The sequence below is a fragment of the Salarias fasciatus genome, chromosome 17 (assembly GCF_902148845.1).
Source record: "Salarias fasciatus chromosome 17, fSalaFa1.1, whole genome shotgun sequence".
NCBI classification, from domain to species: Eukaryota; Metazoa; Chordata; class Actinopteri; order Blenniiformes; family Blenniidae; genus Salarias; species Salarias fasciatus.
Window position 1 is genome coordinate 19,065,870 of NC_043761.1, and position 12,186 is coordinate 19,078,055.

Genomic DNA, 12,186 nt, shown 5'->3' on the forward strand with positions numbered 1-12,186 from the left:
CAGCTCTGTCACTCACACAGTCTCGGTGTGTCTGCTGTCAGCTGATGGAGGTTGCCAGATCTGCCCTAAATATAATATTAAAACTGTCCAACAATAGAAAGCAATCCAAACCTCCATCTCTGTACAAAATGCATGTTAAAACGTAAAAAAACGGATTTTCATTTATAAAAGCACGTCACAAACACATAACCATTTCATCAACCCACCTCGGGTTCAAAAGAAGCTTGATTGTGCAGAAACCCGCCCAATCTGGCAACACAGCCGCTCCGGTCATAGAGCTTTGTTTTGTGCAATTTGGTGTCGTTTGACTTTCTACAGTGAGTAAGTACGACATCGTTCATTCTTCTAATGCAGCTAATGATTAGATCGCGTTGTTTGTTATATATTCTACCAGAAGAAGTACAAATGTTACTGCAAAAACGCGACACAGATTTTATTTGAAATCACAGATTTTGGAACACGTAACTAGTTTTACATCTGGCACCGACTTGTTTCTGTTTAGATTGAAGCAGCAGGGCTCCGGAGTGAGGAAAATAAGATTCTTGCTGGAGTTTCTGGTCCGCGACTCTGTAGCTGCAGTAGAGCAGACCACAGCTGCGCTGTGTGAGTGCATGCGCGCCGTGCATGATACGTCGTCACGCACACAGCGGAATCAATAGTGGAACCGTTAAGGAGACAGCCAAACGATTCCTTGGAATCGAGACATGAGGAACCGGTTCTACAAAAGAATCGGTTCTCGATTCCCATCCCTACCGAAAATGGCAACCATGATGAAGCAGCCTGGAGGTCAGCCACAGCCAAATACCTACAGAGGTTGAGACAGGTCCTGAATAGTCAGCTGAGTGGCAAGAATAAAATCCATGCATGAACATGTACAGCTAACAGCAATCAGATACCCAGCTAGTTTGAAATCATGACCACTGGAAGAGATGCAATCTACTGATATCAAGACAAGGAAACTCAAGGAAATAAAGAGACTGGACTGCCCTTAAGAAGGGGTCCCAGACTTCATACTCCCGAAGAACCCCTGATTAGACACCTTATGGGATGCAGTCGAAGGCCTTCCCAAATCCCAAAAACACATGTGAACTGGGAAGGCTAACTTCCATCAACCCTCGAGCACCCTATGGAGGGAGGAGAGCTGGTCCAGTGTTCGAGGACTAGGACAAAAACTGTATTGTTCCTTCTCGATCAAAGATTCTACTGTCGGTTGAATTCTCCTCTCCAGTATCCTGGAAGAGACTTCCCGGGGAGGCTGAAGAGTGTGCTTCCCCTACAGTTGGAGAACACCCTCCGGGGACTGGAAATTTGACTTTTCGTGAGACTCTTGCCCAAAACTTTTTAAAAAGGGAGACCACCTCACCAGTCTACCAATCCAAAGGTACTGTCTCCAACTGCCACGCAGTGTTACAAAGACATGTCAACCGAGACAGTCCCTGCACATCCAAAGATTTAAGGTACTCAAGGCAAATCTCATCCACCGGTTGGATTTGCACCCACCGGTGCAAATCTCATTCTCTGTGCCTTGCCACCGAGGAGCTTAACAACCACCTCAGTGACTTCAGCTTGGGTGATGGATGAGTGCACCTCTGAGACCTCAGCCTCTGCTTCCTCCAAGGATGACGTGGTGACAGATTGGAAAGATCCAAGAAGTATTCTTTCCACCGTTTGATAATATAGTAAAGGTCAGCATTTTTTGTCCTCCACTGTAACCAGTGTTGGTGGAGACGTGCTCTTCCCTACTGAGGTACTGAATGGCTTGCCAGTACTTCTTCGAGGCTGACCAATAGTCCTCCTCCATGCCCTCTCCGAACTCCTTCCCAGACCCGATTTTTTGTCGGTACCTATCAGCTGCTTCGGGAGTGCAACGAGCCAGCAAGACTCAATAGGACTTCTTCTCCAGCTTGACGGCAGTCCTAAATTCCAGTGTCCACCACAGGGTTTGGGGGTTTCCAGATTTGGGTTTTCGGGGGGCACCAGAGACCTTGCAATCACAGTGCCAAACAGCTGCTTAAAACATGGGGGTGAGCTCGATTATGTTTAGCTCGTACCCCTCAACCTCTTTCACCAGCTCAGGCTCCTTCCGCCTCAATGAGGTGACATTCCATGTCCCAGAGAGCCAGTCGCTGTGTCCATGGATCAATCCTTTCATGGCCTGCAACTGCAGAGGCATGAGGGGAACAGCCTCCACAACTCGGGTGAAAACCGTTGACAAGAGAGAAAAGCCCAAAGAGACAGGGTGTGGCATCAGAACTACCGCCTGTGCCCCTGGGTCAAAGTATAGCCACTCAGAGGCCTAGAGCATGGGCAGCCAAGACACTGGCATATCATAAGTCTATCAGCCATGTTTCATACGCCCATTGAGGGAAATTTATTTCATAATATGTATGCGTTGTTTTTTTTTTTTATCACCCATGCAAACCTCCTTCTAGATCAGATCCCATTGTTCATCCAGCTGCATCAAAGATCAAATGGACATTTCTAAAACAGCTGTAACGACTCACTTAAGGTTTGATCTTTGATCTCCTTTACCTTGTTAACCACCTCATCCTCCAAGCAGGTTTATTGTGTTGACTTTAACAACACAAACCAGGACATGAACTTTGTCCCTTATGGTTGGAGTATAATTGTAGTTGGACCTGGCAGGGGTACTGCCAGGAAGGAGTTGAAAAATTAAAAAAAAGGTCACCATTTACAAAATCACATCAACACTTGTAGTAAAATAATGGCATTTGTATAATTCCATACAGTGCTGCTCGCCATTATTGGAACATCTTCATTTTTTGAATGACCTGAAAAGTATCTTCAGAAATAAATGAAAATGTACAAATATCAAATCAACAGACTCTTTGAATTGGTGGTTCACTGTAAGAAAATAGGTTTTTCATCTTCCATAACGGTATTCCAATGGTGAAACAAGAAAATCATTTTTTTTCAAAATTTAAAGGGGAACGGTCGTTTTTACAATCTGGACCTTATTTCATATTCATAACAACAATATTTACTTACCCGTTTCACTTTCGTGTGATTTGCAGTTGGTTCGGAGATAATTAGATACTCTCATATTCATATAACGGCAGCGGGCAGGGCACCGACATGCAGCCGTTACAGACGCTCTTTTCTCTTATGTTTGTTGTGGTGTTGTACACCACAACAAACATTTAAGTCAGCATCACTTAAGCATCACTTAAGCATCACTTAATGCTATTGGGAATCCTGTAAACCGGCGAGATTGAGCAACTCTCCGGGAGCGCTGAAGTGATGATGTCATCACACTGTGCTGCGGCGCACATTCATTCTGTTTGTTTACATGGAAGTTGCTAGGTTAAACTGTTAGCAGAGTGATATGGGAGATTCGGAAGATTCAGACTTCGAGATTGAAGATATTTTCGAATATGATGGGCGTCCACATCGATTTGAACCCGAGTACACTGAAGAGGAGATTTTGGAAAGGAGATTACAGAGACAGGCAGAAGAACAGCGGGCAAGAGAAAGCAACGCATGTGCCTGTCCATGAACAGACAGTACCTGGTGGTGTGAATGTGGTCACTGTGCCAGTATGCCCATCGAGGAGGAATGCATATGTTGTCCAGTGGGATTTAAGCCCAGGAGTTGAACGACTGGGTGATTCTTCCAGCAATCGTTGTCTCTCAACTCTGGAGGATACGTGCCATGATCAACAGGGCAGTAATAGAAACTTTTTTCCGTGTACCGAAAAGGAATTGGAGCCAAAGCCTGCTGGACCAAATGGGCAACTTTCGAACGAGTAAGTAGTCTATACACACATATATTTGCAGTTCAAAGTTTGAACTTTGATGCTAGGGTCCATGTTGAGTGCGATTAGCCATAGCTTCAATAAATTCCGGTCACGAAGTGGGAGCCTGTGAAAGCTCAATGACGTCCAGCTTGTCATTTTACTTTCACAACCAGGATATATGCACACTCGAACCATTGTACCAAAGTTACAAACATTCATTTTCTGCCACTGGTCCCTTTCGGGGTCGCGGGTGGCTGGAGCTGATCCCAGCTGCTGTGGGCGAAGGCGGGGTACACCCTGGACAGGTTGCCAGTCTGTCGCAGGGCTGACATATAGAGACAGACAACCATTCACTCACGCATTCATACCTAGGGGTAATTTTCGGGTGACCAATTAACCTACCATGCATGTTTTTGGACCGTGGGAGGAAGCCGGAGTACCCGGAGAGAACCCACGCACACACGGGGAGAACATGCAAACTCCACACAGAAAGGCCCCAAGCCCCGGCCGGTATTTGAACCAAGTTACAAACAGCTGAAAATAAACTGTGACTGCCTAAAAAAGTCAATCGAGATGCCGTGGTCTGACTGCAGAGCAGAGACGCTATGACCTGTATCCTCTGATCTGTGACTTCCCTTGGCAGGGACTATGTTGTCATTGCCACTATCCCATCTCCACAATTGTATACAGGCACTTGAATGACCTTTCAGTAGGGCCTGATAAACTTTTATGATTTGAGAAGTGATCAGGTCCGAGTTATTTGGTAGAAACTTCCATGTAAACAAACAGAATGAATGTGCGCCACAGCGCAGTGTGATAACATCATCACTTCAGAGCTCCCGGACAGTTGCTCAATCTTGCCAGTTTACAGACTTCCCAATAGCATTAAGTGATGTTGACTTACTAAATTTAGATATATCTACCACACCACAACAAACATAAGAGAAATGAGCGTCTGTAATGGCTGCATGTCGGTGCCCCGCCCGCTGCCGTTATATGGATATGGGAGTATGTAATTGTCTCCGAACCAACTGCAACTCACACGAAAGTGAAACAGGTGAGTAAATGTTGTTGTTATGAATGTGAAATAAGGTCCAGATTGTAAAAACAACCGTTCCCCTTTAAATCCAAAATTAAACAACACATTTATGACTGTATTTATGACTAAATACAAGGTGAAAATTTGATTTGAAGCTGTTCATATTTGTTTTGATGTGCAGTACAACTATTTAAAAACACAATTCATGCTTTCGTTTTCTTTCAGGTTGCAAAATAACTTCTCGTTAGCATTCTGAAAATGCTGCTTGATCTCTTCTCAGTTCTGCTGGCTGAGACTCAGCACCACTTGATGAAGCAACAATCCTCCAACTCAAACAACCACAGTGGTTGTTAATTCATACCTAATATTACACCCATGGGGTACATTTTAAAATCAAACACCACTAGTGACCAACCAAAATAGCAGAAAGCTGCCACCTCTGGGTCTGGTTCTGCTTAGGTTTCTTCCTTTTAAAATGGACTCTTTCCTTTCCACAGTCATCTGTGCTTGCTCATGTGGATCTGTTGGGTTTTCTCTGTAAAAGTGTCTAGAAATGACCATGATGCAATTGGCGATATATAAATAAAGCTGAATTGAATTGAATTTAATAGATATACACCCCGAAGCTCTGGCTCGCTAACTACTGGAGGTAAAGGGACCCCAGTTTGAGAACTGCAGCTGCAAACACACTGTTACTCTGCAAAGCTTTATTTGTAGTTGTACTGCATTGAAAAATGAACTGAAATAACAATGAATAATATCTCAGTCTTTGTTAGCTGTTCGTGGAGTTTTGTCCTGGTGCGCTACATTCATATTCACATCCTGTGCATCTCCTAAGGGCTACTTACATTTTATGAAATGTAAGTAATATCAATTTTTTTTTTTTTTGCAGTTCTTGAGGTTGAAATGGAGAGCATTTTAGACCATTGAGACCATTTAGTTCAGGGGTGGGGAATCCTGGTCCTGGAGGGCCGCAGACCTGCATGTTTTCCATGTCTCCCTGCTTCAACACAGCTGACTGCAATGAGGCTCGTTATCTGGCTTTCTGCTGGACTTGGCCATGAATCTTGATTCGATTCAGGTGTTGAAGCAGGGAGACATGGAAAACATGCAGGTCTGCGGCCCTCCAGGACCAGGATTCCCCACCCCTGATTTAGTTGCTAGCGAAGTAATTATAAAGAAAGGGCTGCTGCACACTGTTTTGATGAAAATGAATTACCCTTTGTCAGCATGTTTTCAAGGTTTCGAACATGGCACAGACATTCCTTGCTCCAACATGGCCTCATGTCCAATCTCCCAACCTGGAGAGCCAGTTTCTGCTGTTCTGCCATCTGTCCTCGTCTCCCCTGTAACTGTTTGGTCCGGTTGAATCTGCCAGTAACTGAAGACCCTTATACATGACAGGATACCCAAAGTTTCCAAGGGATAGAAAAGAGCCTGTCATGGGACGGATCACAAGCCAAAGTTCAGTACAGGGATGGGTGGTGAAACATTTGTGTCTGATGTACCACATGGAATGAAGAGCTTGAGTGAGTGAATGGTTTTATTCCAAGCCAACAATCTCACCAGCACTAGATAAAAGTAATAAACCACCACACATTCGCCAACAATGGCTTGTCTGCTGCCATAACGGCTGACCAAAGTTCAACACATCAACTCCTCTCCCAGAGCCCTTCTCAATACCCATGGTGTTGTTGAAGACAAGAGGATTAAAAAAAAAAATCCAGCATTTGCTTTCTGGATTTTATAAAATCTGTATTGCAAGTTAAAAAAAAGTGATGACAATGTTGACAATGTTAGCATTTCCTTTTAGCAGTAGGTAGTATTTCAGCTGATCACTTTGTCTGTTTGACACTCTGTTATTAATTGGTTGCAGTAAAAAGTAGCTGTACTGTCTATAAGTTGAAGAAAATACTGGAGGAAGTCCTGAATAAGTTTTGATCTGTATCTTTATGTAAATAATGAACAGTATCCAAGTTATAAGTTCTCCACACTTCCTTAGTGAATCGCTGTCAGCATAATTGGCGGCTGCTGAAGCTTGAGTTTAAATTTTTCCTCATCAAGCGCTGTCGACAGTTGATGAAGCTGGATTTTCCAGAGCCTGGTGGTCCAAACAGCAGAATCCTGTGCCGCTGAGCTTCTGAAAGAGCACTTTTGTCTCCTCTGTTTGACTGGAACAGTCATTTGACTTGGTTTTTTCGAACAAACCAAAATATCAACCATGGAATTGATCAGCTGGTTCTCAATGCAATACGATCATTTCAACAAAGAGCACAGGAGTGGGGGATCCCATGTACCACAGACAAGCTGAGGCGCAGGGTTGATTAGAGTCACCTGGTGTGATACATGGTCAGAGCAAAAACATGGCATGGAGATGACTTGATCAGCTCCAATCTCCCACCCCTGCCGTGATCTGAATTGACGGGCCTTTATTTGTTGGGAGCGTTACAGCTCAAATTTATCCTACAAACAACAGATAAAATTTAAGGAAATAAAATCTTCTCACAATTAATAAGACTGCTCATTACAATTATTCTTTTCCTCGAGAAAACAACAGGCCACCTTTACTTTGAAGGGCAAATATATGACAAAACGACGTCAATCATATTCTTAATGATTGGACGTTGTGGGTGGAGATCATGCTGCAGGTAGTGAGCCAAAGTCATCTCCCAGGCATCAACGAAATAAACATTCATTCCTTTAAACATAGTCCTGAGTATCTTGTCACGTTGCAGTGAAGGCCAGTCACCACTGAGCTGTGCTAGAATGGGTGTTGGAGAATGTTTCAGGTTTGCTGTTCGGATAATAATTCTCGTATCTGGAGCTCTGGCTAGCAGTCGAACAACTGCTTTGCGGATGCTCATAATCCGACGGATATAGACCTTGATGGGGAATGAGGTAAGATGTGCCCAGACACCAATAACTACTATTGTGTTCTTCCCTCCAGCTATTCCATTTAGTTCATTGGCAACATAATGTAGCTCTGTAACTGGTGAAATGCCAATACGAATTGGAAGGCCATGGCTGCGAAATGTCACATAGATGTTATTGACATGGTCCAGTGCCACAAACGGTCCAAAGCGAGATGTGGTGTGCAGGTTATATACCTGGAGATCTAAAACAATTAGAAAAGAGAAAATTAAACTTGAGCTCAACTGTTAAATTGAAGTTATGACAAGTTCTTTCAGGTAAATTACCTGTGAGTTCTTCAGAGAGGAATTCTAACCACTGCCTGACTGTAGAGTCTCCATACATGAGGACCACCTTATTTTTGAGGCACTGGCTGATGGCAGAGGCGTTACTGAATCGTTGAACTGTGGTGCCACTCAGTGAACTCCACAGACCTTTGTAATAGTAACCAGCAGGTCCGGGTATGTCCTTGTTGCTCCTTGCTGCAAGTTGACCTGTCAGGTTACATTGTGTTGACATATGGTTTTATCTTCATATTTATTTTCATTGATCATTCAATCATTTTCAGGCATTTTCATCAGCACATACATCAATTTTCTCATGTCTCATGTGTTTTCAGGGGAAAACTATCCTATATTTTTCTGTACAGGAATGATTAAATTTTAGAGGTGCAATAAGTAACACTAAGCCACCCTCCCCCTCCTCCCCTTTAGAGAGTGTTATGCATGTTGCCATTTGGGAGACTTTAAGTGAGTTTAGATAGTTCAAGTGCATTGCATTAGCTGTGCACGATGTGCATGCTCATGGCTGGTGTCGCATGCACAGGTACTTTGGAGGTACTGATCGACATCCCAACTTTAACACACTCAATAACAAATTGTTCCAGTGAACTCCTGCCATTGTCTGCCAAACAAAGATGTCACCCTCCAGTCCCCCCATGTGATGCCCTCCTGGCCTTGGCTGCAGTTTGACACCCTTCTCGTCTAAATCATGAACAGAAGGGTGAAAAAAGTATGACCTTAGTGCCGTACCATTCCCACCTTGAACAAATCAGGCCTAATGCTGAGTATCAGGATGCAGCTCTCACAATGTAAGTACAAAGAAAGAGAGTCTGCGGCAGCAAGTTTCAGTCTTCTACACTCCCTGATCACCTCCCACAAGACATCTTAGGGGACATGGTCATTAGCATTCTTCAAGTCGACAAAGCACATGTACTTTTCATAATCTGTTAGAGAGTGAAGAGATGGTCTGTCGTTTTATGGTCCAGAAAAGATTCCATGCAGTTGGGTGAGGTTTGGTAGTGGGTCATAATTTCGGAAAATGAATTCATAATTTCAAAACACACACTCCTGTACAGTATTGATTGCTGCTATGATTCAGTCATTTTCATTTTTATGCATCAGATTACATGTTGGTGGAAGTAAAAATGTGAATTTACCTTTCTTTTTTCAGAAACACAGTGACATGAGCAGGTCTGTAGCTGGGATGCGAACATTCATGGTGACACCACTGAAAGCAAAGAAAACAAATTTAAAATGTGCCAGCACAATATTAAAAGCATTTTCCATCCATCCATCCATCCATTTTCGACTGTTTAGCCACGATCTGGTCATTGTGGTCTAAGCAGGGATTCCCAGACTTCCCTGCCCCCAGACACTTCCTCCAGCTCTTCCAGAAAGATCTCGAAGCATTCCCAGGCCAACTGACAGAGCAGCAGGTCTACTCCAAACCCTCCTGGTAACTGAGCTCCTCACCAATCTTTAAGGAAGTACCCTACCCACCCTGTGGAGGAAGCTCATTTCAGCCCTTTTTATTCAGGATCTTGTCTTTTTGGTCATGGCCCAAAGCCAATGACCATAGATGAGGGTCAGAACGTTCACTGAGCAGTAAATTTAGAGCTTCACCTCTTGTCTCAGCTCCTTTTTCATGATGACGGACCAATATAACTATAGAACTGCCGAAGAAATACAGCAAGCTGTCCACAGCCGAGGCGTGGAAACTGCGAAGCAAAAACTCACAGCCCCAGCTACTCACCTAAAGAGATATACAAGAGAAGTGGAAGGCAGGAGAATAAACACAACATTCTCCAAAAACCCAGCAAAGGTAATCTCTCAATGAGAGACCACAGCAGACCCACACAGGGCAGAGAATCCTGGAGCAATACTGGAAGAGTATCTGGGAGAAAGCGGTGCCACACAAAACTAATGCACAGTGGCTAGCCAGACCTGCAAGCAGAACAATGTAACCTCCCAGAACAAGAATTAGTATTCATCACTATAGCAGACATCCAGAAAAGAATGGTAAAAATGAACAAAAGGACAGCTCCAGATCCTGATAGGTTTCACACCTAATGGCTAACTGCACTCCATGAGCACCTGGCAGCCCAAAGACCCAGCTGCTAAGAGAAGGGAACCACCCACAGTGGTTAACCCATGGTCAAACAGTGCTCATCATGAAGGACCCCCATAAGGGAACAATACCATCCAGCTACCGGCCAATAACCTGCCTCAGAACTACTTGGAAACTCCTATCTGGCATCATAGCAGCTAAGATGAACAGCCACACAGAGCAATACATGAGCAGAGCCTAGGAAGGAATTGGCAATAACAGCAGAAGGAGCCAAGCACCAGTTACTGGTCGACAGGGTGATTGTACAAGACTGTAAGACCAGAAACACTAACCTGTGCACTGTCTGGATAGATCTCAAGAAAGCCTTTGACTTAATGCCACACTCATGCACACTGGAATGCCAGAAACAGAAACTGAGATCCTTCTTGGGAAACTCAATGAGGCTATGGAAGACAACTCTGGAAGCTAACTGAAAGCCAGTGGGCAGAGTGTGAGCATCAAATGTGGCACATACCAAGAAGACGCTCTGTGGCCCCTGCTGTTCTGTATAGACCTGAGCCCCCTCAGCCAGATCATCACCAAGAGTGGACACGGGTACCGATTCCACAGGTGGAAACAATTGACAGCCATCGCTACATGGATGACATCAAGTTGTATGGCAAGACTGTGAGCGGGACATCGACTCCTTCATTCACCTCACCGTGATATACAGCCCGACATTGGGATGTCATTCTGAATAAATAACTGTTGGTGGATTGTATCAAGGAGAGGGACTGAAGGGGTTGAACTACCTGGAGGCAACAATAGAGATATGGAAAACAGCTACAAATACCTGAGGATACCGAAAATGGCAACCACGATGAAGCAGCCTGGGGGTCAGCCACAGCCAAATACCGACAGAGGGTGACACAGGTCCTGAATAGTCAGCTGAGTGGCAAGAATAAAATCCAGGCATGAACATGTACAGTCAACATGTTGGACTCTGGCAGGGGTGCCCTTTGTCACCGGTTCTGTTCATAATCTTTATGGACAGAATTTCTAGGTGCAGCCAGCGGCCAGAGGGGGTTCGGTCCGGGGACCACATGATTTCATCTCTGCTTTTTGCAGATGATGTTGTCATGTTGGCCCTCATCGAACCGGGACCTACAGCATGCACTGGGGCGGTTTGCAGCCGAGTGTGAAGCGGCAGGGATGAGGATCAGCACCTCTAAATCTGAGGCCATGGTCCTCAACTGGAGAAAGGTGGCTTGCCCCCCTCCAGGTCGGTGGAGAGACTCTGGATCAAGTGGAGGAGTTTAAGTATCTTGGGGTCTTCTTCACGAGTGGGGGATGGATGGAGCGTGAGATTGACAGGCGGATCGGTGCAGCGGCTGCAGTGATGCGGTCGTTGTATTGGTCCGTTGTGGTGAAGAGGGAGCTGTGCTGAAAGGCCAAGCTCTCGATTTACCGGTCAATCTACGTTCCCACCCTCATCTATGGTCATGAGCTTTGGGTCATGACCAAAAGGACAAGATCCCGGATACAAGCGGCCGAAATGAGTTTCCTTCGTAGATAGATAGATAGATAAAACTTTATTAATCTCCCAAGGGAGAAATTCCGGTGTCCAGCAGCGCACAACATCATTCACACGCAAATGACAACAGAACAATAATAAAAGTGCTCGTAGTGTACTTAGTTTGCCTCAGGCACATCTGTTATACAGCCTGATTGCTGAGGGGATGACGACCTCTTGAAGCGCTCAGTTCTGCAGCGCAATGACAGGAGCCTGTTACTCCGCTCACTTTTTTGAGCTGCAACTGTGTCGTGCAGTGGATGTTTGGAGTTCCTCAAGATACTCTGAATTAGGGCCCTCATCCTCCTCTCCAAGACTGCTCCAACAGAGTCCACCTTCCTCCCCATCACAGACAACACCTCCCTGATCAGTCTGTCCAGCCGATTGCTGTCTCTTTTTGTCATACTGCCACCCCAACAGACAACCCCAAAGAAAACAGCACTTGCAACAACAGACTGGTAGAAAATGTACAGCATGTCACCACACACGTCAAAGGATTTAAGTCTCCTCAGGAAAAACAGCCTGCCTCTGTCCTTTCTTATACAGGGCCCGAGCCTGCTCCGACCAGTCCAGTTTGTA

At 44.9% G+C, this 12,186-nt stretch overlaps 1 protein-coding gene across 4 annotated transcripts in view; it reads right to left on the bottom strand.

Moving 5' to 3' along the window:
• Positions 1-6,057: 6,057 nt before the first annotated feature.
• The window catches only part of LOC115403856 (NXPE family member 3-like), a 46,905-nt gene continuing 40,776 nt past the window's right edge, over positions 6,058-12,186 (bottom strand). Inside the window, exons 6-7 of one of the 4 annotated variants that reach the window (XM_030112876.1) lie at positions 7,994-8,200; positions 6,058-7,911 (exon numbers count right to left, since the gene is read on the bottom strand). In XM_030112876.1, coding sequence (XP_029968736.1) covers positions 7,361-7,911; positions 7,994-8,200 — 758 coding nt within the window. In that variant the 3' untranslated portion in view covers positions 6,058-7,360. Of the gene's footprint in view, positions 7,912-7,993; positions 8,201-9,144; positions 9,216-12,186 lie in introns of those variants that run through there. The other 3 variants (XR_003933251.1, XM_030112880.1, XM_030112877.1) reach the window with 3 other exon arrangements.